Source organism: Harpia harpyja, chromosome Z (assembly GCF_026419915.1).
Source record: "Harpia harpyja isolate bHarHar1 chromosome Z, bHarHar1 primary haplotype, whole genome shotgun sequence".
In the NCBI taxonomy this organism is placed as follows: domain Eukaryota; kingdom Metazoa; phylum Chordata; class Aves; order Accipitriformes; family Accipitridae; genus Harpia; species Harpia harpyja.
The window spans coordinates 114,148,612-114,167,033 of NC_068969.1; the positions used below are offsets into that span (position 1 = coordinate 114,148,612).

At 48.3% G+C, this 18,422-nt stretch overlaps 1 protein-coding gene across 4 annotated transcripts in view; it reads left to right on the forward strand.

Moving 5' to 3' along the window:
• MAPK4 (mitogen-activated protein kinase 4) overlaps nucleotides 1-16,856 on the forward strand; it is a 47,508-nt gene extending 30,652 nt beyond the window's left edge. For all 4 annotated transcript variants that reach the window (XM_052778212.1, XM_052778211.1, XM_052778213.1 and 1 more), the window contains exons 3-7: nucleotides 2,830-2,974; nucleotides 8,980-9,141; nucleotides 11,280-11,481; nucleotides 13,352-14,035; nucleotides 14,396-16,856. In XM_052778212.1, coding sequence (XP_052634172.1) covers nucleotides 2,830-2,974; nucleotides 8,980-9,141; nucleotides 11,280-11,481; nucleotides 13,352-14,035; nucleotides 14,396-14,408 — 1,206 coding nt within the window. In that variant the 3' untranslated portion in view covers nucleotides 14,409-16,856. The remainder of the gene's footprint in view (nucleotides 1-2,829; nucleotides 2,975-8,979; nucleotides 9,142-11,279; nucleotides 11,482-13,351; nucleotides 14,036-14,395) is intronic.
• The last annotated feature ends 1,566 nt before the right edge of the window (nucleotides 16,857-18,422 follow it).

Genomic DNA, 18,422 nt, shown 5'->3' on the forward strand with positions numbered 1-18,422 from the left:
TGGGTAACAGAAGAGGGAAGCACAATGAGAAGCTCTGCTAATTAATTACCGCCAGTAACCTCACACGGCAGGGGAGGGGTTGGAGATACGTCCAAAATATTGAGTGAGTTTTTGCAGGGTATTTTCTCCGATACATAAGAGATGCCTGGGGAAGAAAAGGTTTGGTTTGTTGCAACATATAGATATTTGCAGTATATTGCTCATACATTTTGCATGGTGCACACAGCCCCGGGAACTCAAATCCATCTTGATGTCAAAGAGGAGAAACGTATGAGTCGAGCATTAAATCTGTAAGGAGAGTGACATTCCTTTGCTGGGAAGGGGACAAAGTTGCTCCAGCCAGGAATTGCCCTAGATGACTATCCCCAAAGTTTATTTTCTTAGGGTTTTCTGATAAGTACCAGTGTCTCCTTTGCTGGGAATAATTGCAGTAACCGAAAAGCGGCAGTCTGATCGGATAATGCCTGGGAGCTTTTGTGCTGGTTCTGATTCAGCAGCATTAGCAAAAATATAACAGTATTAAATGAAACTTCTCAGCTAATCAGTCTCCATTACAACTTGCCTTAAGAAGACCAAAATTAAAATGTTCTTTTAAAAGCAAACCCTTTATGATTAAAAACTTGACAACTTAAACGTTTGAAAATTGGAATAAAAATCTGCATTGGGGGAAGAGGAGCAGTAAAAAAACTCGTGATGGTGCACAAAGAAATTTCCTGGGTGCCGTGGGAGGAGAGGTGGGTGGGCTGGCATATCCGCCGCTATGGAGGGATGCTCGGAGGTGCCGGCCGTTGTGCTTCAGGAAACTAGGAGGGTAAAGAGTCCTGTTAGCATCTTTGCTGCAGCCCTTCTCATCATAAGCAATAAAGAGTAAAAAAGGAATTAGGAGTAAGAACTAAAAAAAAATCAACCTGGTTGCATCGTTTCTGATGGGAGAATCGTGGTTATATTGCAACTGAAAACAGTTTATGAAACTATATCAGTTAGGATGGAGTTTTTGACTGAGTTCCTATGTTCTTACTGCATTTTGATACCCTCCAAATGTTTCAGGGCATTTAAATGCAATTCAACTTCCTAATTTAATTTATTTTATCTTTTCTACTGTGTTTCAATCTACCTCATTCTGTTAATGTGTTATATTTAACATAGAAAATACCACTTCTGAATATTCCAGCATTATCCTGATGAAATAACCATTCACGTCCAACCCCGGCACGGCACCATCGCATCCGGAGCTTGGCCGGCAAGCTCAGCGGGGGGGGTGCTGGGACATCCCTCAAGATGCCAGTGTTATTTACAGGCTTGAACGCATCCCCTTGATTTCAGCGGGAGCTGCTGAGCGCTTGGCACTTGTGTTAAATCTCCCGGGTGAGTTCAGAAACGGGAGGGCTGTCGTCCAAAGAGACGACGGCGCTCTGTCTTTTGTCCCATGGGGTGCTATTGAGGGCATCTCCTTTAAAACCAGGTCAAGCATCCCAACCGACCATCCTCACTGTAAGCAAAGTAGGATGGAGGATGAGGACCTACCCCACACCACCCGGCTGCCGGAGGCGATGCTGGGGCACCAGTGGTTGGGTGGCAACGGAGGGAGGCTATTTATTAGGCAAGACTGAGGCTCAGTGCAGAAGGGGCAGGATTTCCTAGCTCTGCATCAGCTAGCTAATCCCCAAAAAGGCTTTCCCACTTATCCCACAGCGTCTTATTTTCAAGAGACTTGGCTAGGAGCCCTTGCGGGGCTGTATTACCCACTCAGCGATGCTTTAAGACATCTGCTGGTCCAGGAGGCTTTCCTTCCACATGGTAGTGGTGTTCCTCCCTAAATCTGTTTTTTTCTGCCCGCTCCCTCGTTTTCCTCTTTATTACAAGATCCCACGTCTCACCCATGTGAGATGCTGCCTGGGCTCATCCGCAGTTCCCAGCACACGCCCCAAACCGAAACAGGGTTCGCTGCAGCAGCATCCCGAGGATGCAGATGGGGTGAACTCGCCTGGCTTCTGTGCGAGGCCGGATCCTGCTGAGCGCTGCCTGCTTGGGAGCCCTGTGTTCTCCCCCTGCCACCTCTGCTCCAGCCTTGTGTCCTCCCCTGGTTCTCGCTGGGCTGATCCACGGGCAGCTGCTCTTGCGTGGGCTCCCCTGGGAGCTCCTGCCTTTTAAAAATTCATTTTCAGCATCAGTGCTGGGAGTCAGATCCATGGGAATTCAGCGGTACGTAGCTTGCTGTTAGCAGTGGTTTAGGTAGCTATGGAGGGACTATAAATACAGGATTAACTACAGATGGAATCAGCAAAACATTGCAAACTGGTAACGTTTGGAAATCGAAGTACTGGGCTTGGGGTACTGAGCTGGGAAAGGCTTCCGTCACACACTGCTGGCTTATAGCTGGGACCCAGCAAAGTACTTAAATAATGTGCTTAACTTCCAAAATGTCTCAAATGGTGGAATTGGGATTTATATAATACATCTAAGTCCTCTAACAGTGACCTGAAATAACTTTTGCAAGTATGATCTGCAAATCTGTGCTATAAAAGCCATCTGTCCTTTGCAGAAGATGCTTCAATACCATGGTGACGAACAGCAAATAAGTTTTTGGGGAGCAGCAAGTGCTTTGCCTCCTGGAGCACCGAAGCATCTGTTTCCAGTGGTGTATGTCTCACCTCTTTGCTTCCTGCAAGATATACAACTGCAGCCTGCCATCGATGCAGCACAAACGTGGTGGGCAGGTTTCTCTGCAGGATCTGATGGTGGGGCCACAGTGGGCAGTGAGGGCTGACCGGGGAGGAGCGGAGGAGCTCTCTTGCAAGGTTGCTGACATCTCTATCTCTGCTTTTTCAGGGTTACCTTTCCGAAGGCTTAGTAACAAAATGGTATCGCTCCCCCCGCCTCCTCCTCTCGCCAAACAACTACACCAAAGCCATCGATATGTGGGCGGCCGGCTGCATCCTGGCTGAGATGCTGACGGGAAGGATGCTCTTTGCTGGTAGGTTCCTGACTCCCATTGATTATTTTTTTTTCTCCTTCCCTCCTTCCTTGCTACCCAATTCAAAGGCTTTTTAGCATGGCAGAGGGCATTCCCCTCCCCATGCCAGCCAAGGTAACACTTGTAGCATCGCTACAGGGATCCTACAGTTGGTTATGAGACATGAGAACTGTCACCAGAACAAATTTCGCTTGCACAGCCTCTGCTATTAGAGTGTCCCTTGGCTGGTGCAAACTTCCCTGATACAGGCAGGCCCTTGGGGACGGAGAAGAGTTACTGTCAGCCTTCTTGTGCTTGCCTGGGAAGAGCACACAGTGGTATGGATGTGATGGCACCCAGTGGGAAGCCACCGGCCGGTGGGGTGCCTGAGGCTGGCTGGGGTCAGCGGTGCCCCTGTGCCGAGCCTTGCTGGGCAGGGACGGTCTGCTGCTGAAAGCAAAACCCTAAACAAAGAACAATTCTGATGAAACAACAAAACCTTTTTCTGTTTCTGGGTTTCCAACCAAAAATAAGAGCTTTTTGTTGGGAGGGAGGATGCTAAAAAATATCATAGGGTGGAGTATAAGGACAGGAGATAATGTGGCCCTGTCCCAAGAGGTTTGTACTCTATGCCATGGATTTAAATTGTGATTGGTGTCTTCAAGGTATTTCTTTTCTTTGAGGGAAGACATTTGAATGCCTCTACCCATTTTCAGGATTTTCCTATAAGTGGGTATTGGAGTTGTAAAGGTGCAGTGCAAGGAAAAGAAGACAAAAAAAGCATGGGCAAGGAGCACATAGTTATCAGTGCAGCATTTGAAGCTCTCAACTCTGATGTTCTTGAGAAGCAAATCTTTATTTAATACAATTCCAAAAATGCTACTGTCAGGAGCAAAGCTGTGCTTCCCAAGCTGGAATGCAGAGTTGTTCATTCAGGAATAAAGCAGCCGCTCTTTGCCTGTTGAACAAGCTGCCTCCCTGCCCAAGGTCTGCAGCAATGCTCCTCGTTGGTTGTCAGTCCATCTCCCATTAGTGTTTTGAATGACAAGGTTTAACGCATTTCGTGAGCAGCTGTTTGCAGAGTTGTGTAAATAAATAATTAGACCCATTAATAATGGAGAAGGACATTTTCTTCACAAATATTTCAGTGCACCGCAGAGCTCCGCAGCCGGTGTTTGATTGCAGCTGCTCTGTCACTCCCTCCCCGCTCCCGCTTGCAGCTTCCATATTTCTTTTGTGAAAGCTGAAAATTAAGCAGTCGGTATAATTTCGGAGAGATCATTAAAATTGCCTGCATCTCCTTCCTTCCTCTTGTCCTTGGTCTCTCTTCCCCAAAATTTTCAAGTCCAGGGACTTCAGCTCTGAAAATTATGCATCAGACCTGGCTTCTCCTGCCACATCCTCGGGATATATTCCAGGAGCGGGGTCATCTCCACGCTTGTCCCTGTGGGCGCAGAGCATTTTCTGGTCTCACTGGGAGATGCTGCACGTGAGTGAGCTCCCGAGACAGCTCTGCCAGCTGCCTCCCCTTGCAGAGCCGTGGTTTGCACCATGGAAGGGTCTCCAAGGTTTTGGGGTGGAAGCAAACTGGACGATGCCTTTCCAGGGCAGAGCTAAGGCTCTGCCGGTCCAGGGCACCGGACCCAAACTAGCCCCAGGTAAACCAAAGCAGCAGAAGCAAACCCCAGCACAGACGGCAGGGTCCTGGGCCTGCAGGAGTTGCACCAGACCAGAGCAACGCGCTGCCTCGTATTAAACTGAGTGTAGCTGGAGCCCCAGGGAAATCCTTTTGGACTCTTCAGTCAGTCTCTCTTTTCCTGTACTTGCTCCTCATGTCAAACAGCAAAACAAGACTGGCTTGTCCAGATTCTTCTCTGGCCATCCCCATCAGAGCACCCAAGCACTCGTCTTTATCCTGGTTTTCCAAACTGTGCTTGACCCCTCTCTCAGCCCCAGCTTGGTTTTCACGCTGTTTGTGGACCCCAGGGGTCGAAGCTACATCGGCTGACACCAACAATCAACTGCCTAGGTGTCCGAGCTGGTCCCTAAAGCTCCGTTCATGGTCAAGGCAGAGGCAAAGGCAGCTCCAGGATGTGATTCACCTGGCCTCTGTTAGCTGTCTGCCTTCAGCTGAGATTGTGCCTTAGAAATATTTATTTTTCCACTACTGCTCATAAAGAATATCTGGAGAACAAGCTGAAGTGCCACGCTGGTGTTGCACGTGGCTACAGGTTCGTCAATTCTGTCCCAGCTGCCCAGGTGAGATGCCCCAGAGCAGCCGTACGGGGATCTACTTTGCATGGTGGTTCCTGAGAGTCCACAGCAGGTTAGAGATCAGGAGATGGGACTTGGCAGATCACAGACTGGGCTCAGCTGGAGAAGTGCTGTGACCATCCCTGCTTCTCTGCTTTCTAGCCCTGTGCCATCCCTTAAGAAGCCCCCAGATGATGGCAGAATACTTAGTTAATGGGTGGAGGTCAAAACCAAAGCTCAAAATACATATTCCTTTTGGGTTGCTTTAAAAATAGTCCATAGAGTTGTTACAGGGCCCTGTGCCCCTTTTTCTTGGCCGCCTCCTATACCAGTAAGTAAAGAAGAGCCGGGGTGGGAGCCTGGCAGTGGGGCAGGGTGCCTGTGGTGTCCCATGCCTTGTACCGTCTTTCATCTGCTGGTGTCCAAAGAGGAGGAGAATAAAACCCGACCACTCAGAACAGCTAAAACTGGCCATCGCTTGCATGACAGCATGGGTTTCATCTTTGCTTTTGCTTTTCTCCTCTTTGCTTGGGAGAAGGAGTTTGCCCCAGCCAGCTGCAGCCCCCATCGCTGCAGGACAAGACTTTCAGAGAGTCCTGGGTCACCACCAAACACCCCGTGGGAAATAACAGCGATGTAGTTCCCAGAAAGTTGCAAACCTCCAGTAATTGCCTTACACTGGATAAATTTTTTTTTGAGTATGCGTCAGTGGCACAATTTAAATTGAGTGCTTAGCATAAGTCAATATAATTAACTCAGTAGTCTATCTGGGGTGCTTAAGCAATGCAGTTAAATTAAGATGATCAGTTATTCCTACACAAGTTAATGAACACACAGCAGAGAGAAACCCCCAGCCCCCTTGCCCTCCCTGCAGCCCCTTCTCTGGGTGATGCGGTGGCAGGAGCAGCTTTGGGTCTGGCAGAGCCCCAGGAGGGCACAAGAAATTTGGCTAACCCAAAGCTCGCAGGACCGTAGCATGTCTCCAACAGCTAAAATCTGGTTCGCAAACCTTTAGAGAGCTCCCCACCACAAGCAGCACAGAAAACAGTGAAGAGCATCCGTAACTGAGCAGCTACAGCTCCCTCCAGTGACTTTTCCAACCTCTGCTGCCAAAGCATATCCGAAAGCATCGCCAGTGGAAGCAAGAGAAAATAGGAGAAAAAGAAAAGCTGCCTGTCCTTGCAGATCTCCATGGGGTTCACCAGTGGGGCCGCGGCCGTGACCAAGAGCTAGGAGGTGGCGCGATGGCTTTTCCCGTGGGATCGGTGCTTGCTCCCAGAGGATTTGCTAGCAGGGCTTGGGTGCTCACTGGGGGCTTGGTTGCAAGCCTGAGGAAGGGTTCCCTTTTCCAAGATACAATGCGGAGCTCCTCGTGCTCTCCTTGGGTAACGACAGCACATTGCGTTTATTCTGTCTGTAGTTTGTGTTTTTCTTTTCAGGAATTAATGCCTCCAGAAGGTCCCTAGGAATTACATAAATAGAGGATAATGGTGCAGAATTGGGTTCCTGAGAGCCATAATTCAAGGCTTCCAGGGTTGCATTAGCAGCTTCTTTGTGTGACTAAACGTGGTGCCTTTCAGCTGCCAGGTACCTTCAGCGAGCAGTGGCTGGAGCTGCACTGAGAGGAGAACAGCCACAAAGCCTTTGTGACTTTTAATACCCTGTAATTTTGATCACAGTTTGGGAAGTAGCCTGACTAACAGGTTGGTTGTTTCCTGATGGTCGTCTTTAGTTTCTCCTGGAGCCATGCTGCGAACCTCTAGATGACCTAAAATTCATTTTTCTATAAGAAAGTGAATTCATTTGCCCAGGATTAATATTAGGAGGGTGTCCCTCTGTCTTTTTTGCTTTTCCTATTGCTCTGTTGTCTTCTGAGGCTTTGTTCTGAGCGGACGTGTGGTGTGATGGTGACCAGTTGTGCTAATGTCGGTGTTGCTTTGGGTTTGTCTCAAGTTCATTGCCATGTCCTGGCTCAGAGCTCTGCCATCCAGGATGAAAGTGGCCACAACAGCATTGAACCAAACCTTGTTGGAATCATGAGGCCATGATGGATGGAGACCCTTTCCCAACCTCGACGTTTGGACCTACCCTTGCCCGGGGGAGCGTGTTTGGGGTCAGCTCCATGGATGTGAGTCTGGAAACCTGCTGCAGACCCACAGGGAGCTCTGGGCTGGGGACAGCAGCCCCTGGGAGGTGCCAGGGACCTCCAAAGGGTCAGGGTTGCCTGAGGCCGCGAAGCCAGCAATGGTCTCCACCAACCCCTAAAAGTTAGCCTCTCCACCCTCCCTGCAGACTGATCAGAAGTTCTGTGCCGTAAATTTCACTCCTCTCGCCGAGGATCAGCCGGGCGCTGGTTGCCAGTGAAGCAGCCTGAAATCTGTGACTTGGATGGCAGGGACTTGGTAGCCCAAAAATTCCCACTGGTTTGTCTGCCCCATCCAGCTCGCTGTCTTAATGGATAGTCCTGCCTCTAATGACAGAATATTTATAACCAGCATTTCTGGCAGACAGAAAATCAATAGTGCGACTCGGTATTTCTGCCAGGCTGCTTCTCGGTACACGTAGGAAACTGGAAATCAGCCGCGGAGCTCTTGGTCACATCCGATAGTGCGCTAAAGAATGGGATTAACATTCATTAACGAGGTGGTTGGCTCCGCTCCGCTGGCACTGCTGCTTCTCTCCTCTCACTGACTGGTAGCCAGTCCCGAGCAGGGGCTTAGGAATGCGTGGATAAATATGTCCTGAAGGAAAAGGATTAAAAATATATGATTGCTCATAGCGGTTGTGGACATTGTCACCATCAGACCCTTGACTTGGTGTCCAGCAGCCAGCAGGAGCCGGTCAGAAAACGCCTTTCCCATCAGGAGAGCGCAGAGGTCGGGCACTTGCATTCATTTAAAGATAAAGCTTTGGGACCCCTGGAGCTGGATTCACAATCTTCTTGTTATCGTTGGGGTTGTGGCAGCACTTTTTGTCACCACTGCACAGAGGAGCTTTGCTTCTCGGCGTAGCACAGCGCACGGCAGGGACACGTGGTGACGGCGTCGGGCAGTGCCCTGCCCGGCTGCAGCCGTGTGAGCTGGGATGCTTCATTTGGGGTTGTGAACGAACCCAGCCATGGCATTGCTTAGAGAAGAGAGTTGTCAGTTTTGAGGCCGTTAGAGCCGATATTCATCTCCTTCCATCATGCATGATGGAGCCCACGGATGGATAATAGCTCCCACCTCCATGATTTTGGTTGGGTACGGTTTCTGCTCAGCCTGTCAGCCTCAGGGTGATATGCCAGGAGGGCAAATCGTTTAGGTGAACTCTTTCACTCTTAAAATGAGGTGACCCAGCTGGGAGTCCCACCGACATGAGTGGGAGAGGGAGGTATGGGGGCTTTGGGGGCTGCACAGCCTGCATGTGTGCAGGTGGAGGCATCTCAGCTGAAGCTCTGCCTCGAACACGCCTGAGCGGTCGCTCCGTGTGCTGCTGTGTAGAGGGAGAACCAAAAGGTGAGCTCTCAAAACGGGAGACGGGATGGGAACAGAGGGGTAGGGAAGCGACCTGGGGACATCGTTGCACCTGGTTTGTAAGAAGGTGGTGAGGACATTTTCTTTGGAGCAAAGAGCGGTGGCTAATGCCGGGAAGCATCAGTGCAGAGGGGCTGGTGGGAGATGCGGGGCTGCGGTGACGTGGCTCATTTCAGAGGGGTGGCTGATAATACCACACACCCCCCCACCAATTTAACTTCTGGATCCCATCTCACTGCCTGTTTTCTGCCTGTTTAGGGGGTCACGAGCTGGAACAGATGCAGCTTATTCTGGAGACAATTCCTGTTATCCACGAGGAAGACAAAGAGGAGCTGCTCAAAGTGATGCCCACGTTCATCAACAGCACCTGGGAAGTGAGGAAGCCGCTGCGCAAGCTGCTCCCCGAAGTGGACAGTGAAGGTACCGTAGTGCCCGCTGGTTTCGGCAACGTCCTTCTCCTGGGACTTCCCCCGGCTGCCGTGTTTTCGGACCTATTGCTCCAGGGGGTCACAGGAATCGTCCTCTAAGTCCAAGTGCATGAACGCTGGTGAACGGGATTCAGGATATCTGGGGGTTTGCAGTGTCTGGTCCCACCTGTAGCTCAACACGTCCCCACCGCTGACCCACCGGGGGAGGTGTGGGCTGCAGGACAGCACTCATGATGCAGTAGCTTTCTCGCAGGTAGCTCATGCAGAAATAAGGGTGAAATAGTCTTCCAAGACTATTCCGAGACACTTTCAAGGTGCATCCCTGCCTTCCTGTGCCTCTTCTTGAGCTGTAAGTGAGGGTTCAGCTCAGAGGTTATTTTCAAGCCCTGTTCATTTTCTTGCTGTGCTTTTTGCATGAACGCAATTGTATAGTACAAGAAAATAAATGCTTTTACTTCACAGATACCTGAACTCCCTGAGATGGTTGCCACAGGCAGAAACGTTGTCCGAGTGCTCCGAGGCTCGGACATCACTCGCATCAGGCTGTCGCAGCCTGCAATGCTCAAATACCACTTCAGCCACTTCCCTCCTTTGGCTAAAGCTTAAAAAAAATCAGCAGTGTGTTGTTGCGAGGGGGCTGCAAAGCGCAGGCTTTTGGACCTGAACTTTTGCCTGGGGCAGCTTTGCAGGCAGTGAGAGCTTGCAGGGCGGCAACCAGAGTTGAGCAGTGTGGACCAGGGCACGTCAGCTCGTCTGAGCTCCGTCCAAGGCTTAAACCGGGCTGGTAGACCTGGCCACCTGCTTTTGGGAAGACGTCAAGACCAAGCCTGGCTTATGTTCGCTGGCGTAACTCTTCATTATAAGACATCCGCTCTATGGGCTTGGCAATGCGATACCCATTGGCCCGGGTTACCCAGGGACCGTGTCAGCCTCCAGCAAGCAGGAATGGATTTATTCCCTGTCGTTACTGCAGGAAGAAAGGTCACCTGCGCCCCTTACATAATTCATCGACATTTTCCTGCCTCTCTGACCCATGATATATTGTAATACATAACTCGTAATATATCGTTCCACCGTGCTTCTTGCCTGCAGTCAGTGACCTTATGAAGCTATTGATTCCTTCCTACTTAATTAGTCCAAGCAATGAAATAATCTCGTGGGAGACAATCGGATATTGGTTAATGTTTAAGCACTGAGGCAATAGGTACGGCCCGCCCTTTCTGCCGAGTGATTTTGCCCCTAGAGAAACTGTCCCATTCACACAATTACATCTTTAATGGGGATATTTCTGAAGGTACAATGCAAAAGTTGTAACTGAAGAAAGGAATATTCCTGTTTGCATTATCTGAACTCTAAGGGACTTTTCCATGCACCAAGAATCAAGCAATAAGCAACATCTTTAATGACAGGATTTGATCTTTTCACAGAACCTCAGTAAAAGGAATCATCATCAAAGAAATCACAACAAACCCTCTGCATTTAGATTTCATTCTAGTCACTTTAATTGCACTTAATTTCCTTCTTCATCATTGTAGAAAGAGTTCATGCTCCACAGTCTTGCTAAAATAATTTTAGGCACTTGGAATTCTTTAAATATTAACGAGTAAAATAATTTCATAGTGTTGGTCATGCAGAAGACTTTTAAAAATTGCACTTTAAATCTAATCCCGCTTCAGTTGCACATAAAGATGTGAAATCAGTTGCCTGAAATGCAATGTCAATGTGCTTGTCAAATGGATCTGAGAGCGTGGAATCAAATCCCGACACTGCCCAAAGCTCTTTTTGGTGTACAAGCTTAGTGTTCAGGCCTGGGATCGCAGCACCGGGTATAACATGTGTAGGCTGTCCTGTGGAGGTGTGATGCTCTCACAGTCATTTCTCCTGCCTTGCTAGATGAAGTGACACCTGTGGGCTGCAGGATTGCTCCACTGCAAGCACACAGCTCCTGTGGGGGGTGAGATGGATGCAGCAAGGACAGAAGTGCCCGTTTTAGATGCATACGGGATGTGACCTTTAATTCCTTCCTTACTTTGAGGGGATTTGGTATGGGGGATTCACGAGGCTCATCCTGGAAAGGAAGCTGGTATTGCTTCTGAGGAATTAGTAAGCTTGTTTCTCTCTGCTCCACAGCTATCGATTTTCTGGAGAAAATACTGACATTTAACCCTATGGATCGATTAACGGCTGAGATGGGTCTGCAGCATCCTTACATGAGTCCGTATTCCTGCCCTGAGGATGAACCGGTGTCTCAGCATCCATTCCGGATTGAGGATGAGATTGATGATATTTTACTGATGGAAGCCAACCAGAGCCAGATGTCTAACTGGGACAGGTATGGTACCCAAGGCTGGGCCAGAGACTAGATACTGGCCTAAATCATTTAGGCAGAACTTGACTGGTGAGTCTCTGACCTGCTTTTGATTGGGTTCAGCCACACGTGTTCCAGACCCACGAAAGACACCTGCTTTTCCTTCTTTATGCCATATTGTAATTCTAGCCCAAGCTGGCACCTCGCTGAAGCCAATGAGAGGTTCGTCATTGATTTCCACAGGGAGCAGATGTTGAGTCTGCACGTTCCAGTTACTGAGTGTCTTTCTGCTCTTGGTTTTATTCACAGCCTATATTGTCTTCCATTTGAGTTACATCTGTTTAAGTGATGCTACGGTACTTCCCTCTGTCCTCTGTCTCTATAATACAAGTTCTAAAATAATGTAATTCTTGTACCTTTTGGGGACCAGGCCTGATTTGGAGCTCTGTATTTATCACTTTTCAAGGTGTGTAAGCCCCAGAGGCCACAGATCTGGTGTCTTTTAAAAAATCCTTAATTGTGTTGACTTCTAAATGGTTTGCTGAAAGTCATACAGGAAGTTTAGAGTGGGTCAAAGCCTTGAGCTGAGGTGTCCCATGTCCTAGGTGATTACCCCAATTACTAGGCCAGTCCCAGGAGTGGAGCAGATAGAACAAAATAAGCAGCTAAGAATTAACTAGGTTCACTTTCCTATACAGCTCCTTCCAGCTGAGCGGGGTGAGCTGGCTGAGGATGTCTGCAGCATTGTTCCTCTCTGCATGGCAATTAAATCCCCTCGCCTTCTTAATCCACTATATTTCACCAGCATTGAAAAAAATAAGCTAAAGAAATCCCTTGCCTTCACTATTATTAATCTCTTGCCTGGGTGAACAAATATCAGGGTGGAGGCTGCGGGGGACAACCAGATAAATTAGGTAAAGAGGAAAGCTGGAAGCTTTTCTCAGGATATCTATCTTCAGTGTTTCCCCACAGCTCCAGCATGCCTGCCAGTTACAGTCACCAAAGCAGCAGATCAGTTGCTGGAGGTCACCTCGTCACCCTTTTATCTCTTGGCTTTTATATTTCGTGGTGCGATGCAAGAAGCTAGGACCTAGACTGTTGGTCCTGCCACCCAGCTGGGGACAGCTGCTGTAGGGCTGAAAATTTTGCAACACAGGCCAAGTGGTTTAGAGGCGGGAAAAGATTTTGCCTGTGTGTTGTGGGACACCTGAAGAGCGTTTCATTGCTGGGACATAGAGCCCCAATACGTGGGATAACATGTCTTTTAAAGGCAGCTGAGTTAGGAACCAGTAAATTAGATGTCACTTTGAAAACCGTGTCTAAGAATGGGTGTTGTCAGGTAATTGCAATCAAGGGAGTTCAACTGGCTTGAGAAGTTATCACTTAGCAAGGTGACCCTTCAGGGATGCTCCTGGTCCACAACATCAGAGTAAACTGGTGATGTCCAGTCTCAGTGGGGATTTAAGCTCACCTTTTTTACTTTTATGGCAACAAACAAGGAGCGCTCATGCTGCAGGTACTTGTCTGTGGGCTGAGAGACAGTTTGATTATTAATATTGTTAATCACGTTTTAATCCCAAGTGGAGGGAAGGGTATGAAGGGCTAAATGAAGGGGCCAGTTGGTTTGGTTGTTGAGCTTTTATTACCACTACTGGTTATGTCCGTGCAGCCTGGGCAAGCCTCAGACTCCTCATAAATTACTCAGCTCCCCTGCCTTTTTTAATGCACGAGAAAGAGGTCTCTAATATTAATAAGAACTTAGAGATCTGTAGGTAAGCAGTATATTAGCAAGAAAAAGGCAAAAATAGCAGCAGCAGCGTGCATATCTGTTTGAGCACTGCTGTTTCTAATGAAGCCATCATCTGCATGTCTAATAGCAGTGTGTCTTTCGCAGGTATCACGTCAGCCTCTCCTCTGATTTGGAATGGAGACACGATAAATACCATGACATGGATGAGGTTCAGCGGGACCCCCGGGCAGGGTCTGAATCCATCGCTGAAGAAGCACAAGTTGATCCACGGAAATACTCACAAAGCAGCTCAGAGAGGTTCTTGGAGCTATCCCACTCATCCATGGACCGAGTATTTGATGCCGATTGTGGGAAATCCTGTGATTACAAAGTAGGGTCACCTTCCTACTTGGACAAATTGCTGTGGAGAGACAATAAGCCCCATCATTACTCAGAGCCCAAGCTGATTTTAGATTTATCCCACTGGAAAAGAACAACCATAGCACCCGCAGCTGAGCTGTCGCTGGAAGAAGAACCATCCAACCTTTTTCTGGAGATTGCTCAGTGGGTGAAGAGCACGCAGGTGGGTCTGGAGTGTCCCAGTCCTCTTCCGGAGATTCAGGAACGGAGCCTGCCATCTTCTCCTCACCACCTCCACAAAGAACCCACGGAGGTGAACAGTGAAACAGACCCTGAGTTTGACTTGGACGTCTTCATCTCCAGGGCACTGAAACTTTGCACAAAACCCGAGGATCTTCCAGACAACAAACTCAATGACATCAACGGGGCCTGCATATCTGAGCACCCTGGTGAGATTGTACAAACAGAGGTGTACCAGAAAGAGCGATGGTGAGGATCCCACACCTGGGAACCCCCACTGTATCTCCCTGTTCCTCTCTGATGGTGTGGCCATTGCCCGGGGCTGAGTGGCTTCCATCTGTCATTGAGCATCCGTTTTTTACACTATACCGAATGTCTTTTTCTGAAAAGGCAAGCACAAACCACATGCCCCTTTTGATGCCTTAGAAATACCTTTAAGGGAATCAAGAGGTGTGAATGAAATACTGAGTTTCTTATACTGCCTTAACACTCTTGCCTTGCAATCTCTGGGACCTGTTTGAAACTTAAATGTACGAGGGAGAGATGACAGTACATGGTAAGTTTACAAACAGAAGTCAAATCAACTTATTTCCCTTTCTTTTTCTATAGCATCTTAAAATGACGAGGACAAAATCAGCATTTTCATTATGGTCAGATACCCTCCTGGTTTGACGGGTTCCCAAAACGCCAAACTTTGAGCTCCTCTGATGCACCTGTGTGAGTACAGGCGGTACGGAGAGAAGCGATGCCAGGCAGTGTCCGTGGTCAGCCGTCAGTCGGCAGAGAATGGAACTAGAGGTAGTTTGGCCATCAGACAGAAAATAACTCTTCGAGAATGTTAATGGGGAAGGAATTTGACCTACAAAATATGGGCCACTTGGGGTTTTATTTTATTTTTTCTCATTGGAAGAGAAAATTTTTGCTAAGCACGTTCTCCCTGTTTGGTTCCTCACACATAAATTCTCCCTTCTGTTGCACGGGGTAGATCTCAGCTCTCCAACTACTTAGGAGGCCCCATACGATACATTTCAGTGTAACAACCTGGTGCTGCAAGTCCTGTCTCCGGCAGCTGCCCAGCAGACCAGCGAATTCTGGTGGTAAGGGCTGGACAGGAGTCGAGAGCTAGAAACAGGGCATCTCACGGTGCGATGCTGCCTGGCACCACCAGCTACACAGACTCAGCAAGGGCACCCACCTTTGCTAATAAAAAAAGGAATGAAAGTACTACTATTTTACCTTCTGACAAAGGTGTTGTGAAGAAAACAACAGTTCCTGTGGCATTAGATTCGTAACTGGCCACTTTGCTTCCAGCTTCTTTGGAAGATGCTGGTGTCAGCAGGCAACTGAGTGCGGTTTGTAAATAGACAAAACCACAACTGATCTACTGTAACTTCTGTTTTCATCCACACTTCTGAGCACCTTAATAATTAATCAGCTAACAAGAGTTTGTATATGGAAGAAATGTTCTATACTTATATTTAATCAAACTCGGCAGTTTTTTAAATGGAAAATCTGTAAATAGTGTCATAAAAGCCAATCTCCGCTTTCCTTGCCATCGTGTTGTTGTGCTCTCCAGCACGGCGGCACTACTTTCATTTGTAAAAGAGAAACTACTGTACTTAGTAACTCCAAGGTCCGTATTTAACTACTGTTCCTATACGAATTATTTCTACCCTTTCAACAAGCAATCTACTAACTGTTCTGAGATGTGAAGAAAACTCACGTGAGACTCGGATGATAACTAACAGCAGCATTTACTGTATTAACCCTGGTTTCTGTTCTTGGTGGGATCAGGTACAGGTTTAGCTGTAGGAGAGCTTGTGCTAGGCATTGACAAGCCCAAAAACTTGTTCTTATTGTGAAGATCTCTCCTTAGGCTGATTGAAATGCCGTTACTCCAGCTGATTAGCAGCATAGGTGTGAAGGCTGCCGGCTGCATGGATGGGATGGGGTGGAAGTCCTGGGGCAGGGGTGGAGAAGGCATCTGGAAGGCAAAGCCATTGGAGAAGGCATCTGGAAGGCAAAGCCACTGGGCTCTGGTCTTCGCCTCAAGCGTTTGGACGTCCCCCACAATGGTTCAGAAAGGGGAAACAAGGGAGAAACAGAGGGTTGGTTTCCAGTGTGTTGCAGATAATTGATATACCTCAACTAAAGCTCAGCACTTTTACTGGTGGTGGGAGAGATTCAGACGCCGAAGAAGCGGCCAGCCCTGCAGTGGAGCAGATCCAAATCCGGCCCTGGCAGCCCCCGACTCACCGCCCGTGGTCCCGCTCAGCTTCGCCGTGCGCCCGGCAGCAGCCGGCAAAGGCTGGGAACGGGATTGCTGGCGCTGGGGTGAGTGTGTGCCGAGAGAGCAGCTGCGGTTGTGTCCCATCGCTCCTGGTGCCACCCGGGAGAAGCGGAGCAGATAACGCCCAGCCTCTTGATGGGAGATGCACAAACGCTGCAGCTGGAGGCATCAACTGAAAATTAGATGTTTGGGAGCCGACGGAGTTTAAACCTGAAGGATAAGATCAGCAATGTGAGAGCTGACTTTTAAAACTCTCTTCTGACAGATTCAGCAACTATTTTCTACCCTTGGGTTAAACATGGGGACATGCTGACTTGTGAAATCAGCAGCGACCAAACCACGCCAGCGTTTCCTTGGTGGACATCAGTCGCCACGTCCTCTGAAACCAGAAGCCATTTTCTGTGGGTTCTTACATTTGGGCTGAACGTCTTCACCAGAGGCGTACGGGACTATTTATTATGGCCATGAAAGTAACAGTTTTGCTTTTGAATATTTTCTTCTAAGGAGGAGTGGGAGCTTGAGGGCCCACAGTTAAAGTGTAATATTAACTTCACATAACTTCACTTGCAAGAAGCAAACGGAGCTTATTGCCACCGCTCCGGATTTTCCATCTCGGTTTGTGAGCTGTTATTTAACATTGTTCCAAAACCTCGGCGTCACGTGCTGGGAAAGGAGGGAAACGAGAGGGGTAGCTTTAATTTGTTACCGGAGTGTGCTCAGCCGATCACAAGCCAGATTTATTTCTCATCTACAACAATAAAATTTAAGGCCTGAGCCTTCCTTGCTTGGTAGCGTGTAATTATTTTGCTTACTATGAGACTTGAAATGTTTATTCCAGTACTCGTCCCTAGGTTTCTTCTGCAAATCAGAGAATCATAGAATCATTTAGGTTGGAAAAGACCTTTAAGAATGATCACGAACATCTGCATTTGCGCATGTGTTGCATGAATATTTGCATTCTGGGGTTATACGGTGTTGGGTAACTTTTTACCAAGCTTCGCTTTGGCTGGTGCAGGCCATCTGAGTGCTCAGGGTCACGGGGAGGGAATTTAGACCTCGTCACCAGCACGGTGACTTCTGCAAACTGCTGCTTCTTGCAGTTCTTTGAAGAATCGTTTCAGTGCAAGGTTAACCATCGGGTATTTCAATAAATTTGCATGTGTTATTTATTTGAAAAAGAAAAAAAGAGCATTGCTATCATTAATAATACAGGCGGTGTGATGGGGCACTGAGGCCACGTGGCAGTGGGATGGGTGGACGCCCTGGATTTAGAGGTGTCCCGGCGTGGGTGTGCTGAGCAGAGGCAGGAGGGCCGGAGCGTGCTCCTTGTGATCTCCGAGACTCCGGAGTGAGCGACGTGGTCCTGTTTGGTGACGTGGAGAGGCACCGCAATGACAACGCAAGGGACTGGACTGGCAGAAGCAGAGGGACTGCCGATGTCTCCAAGCTGAGGAGGACCTCAAGTTTAGAGGCTGGCGTTTAAGCCAGTGATCAGGTATGTAAGTGCCCTTGTGGTCCCAGCCGTTGTGGCGGGCCTTTTATATGGTTTTATTTGAAGAAGAACAGAGGAAGCAGCATCCCCCCTGCCCTGAACCTGTGGGAGCAGCTCGTGGTGGCCTCCATGCAGGTTCTTCCACTACAGCCACCCACTGGCCACAAGTTGGGTACTGGGAATCCATCGGGCAGACAAGGGTGCAGCTGCCTGCTCAGCTGCTCTTAAAAACACCTTCAAATGGCAGAATGATGCCTCCGACGGTTCGGTTGCTGGCCCGGTAGTTGCTCTTCCCCAGTCACAAATACATGACTATTTTTACTGCAGTTTATTTTTAATCATGTTGGGATTCAGCAGCTGTTACACCATCACAGAGCTGCATGAACCAGATCTTCAGAGCTTTACCGTTAGTCACAAAAAAATCAGCTTACTTTTAAATACAGTTTCAGGGACATCCTGGGAAGCGTTTCCTATGCAGGTCACACCTGGATCCCAGAGTAAAACCACAACATAAGTGTCGATGAATATTACATGCAGAGCTATTGCAGACTGGACTGCTAACGATCATTTCTGTCCCTTTTAACCCAAGACAAACACGTATTTGAGCAATTTCATGCCACTATCTAACATTTTGGAGACCTTGCAGTGAGAACACTGTATAATGTGGTATGCAGACATTTCAGGTCTGAAATGTTCTTTTTTTTCCCACTGATTGTAAGAGGACTTGAAGAGGACAAATACACCATATGGTGTTTGCTTGTGAATAGTTGCCTTTGACATTTTCAAAGGCAGAGTTTGATTTTGAAGTAGTACAATACTCGGGTGAATGTAGTCCTCTCAAAGCGCATCTTCAC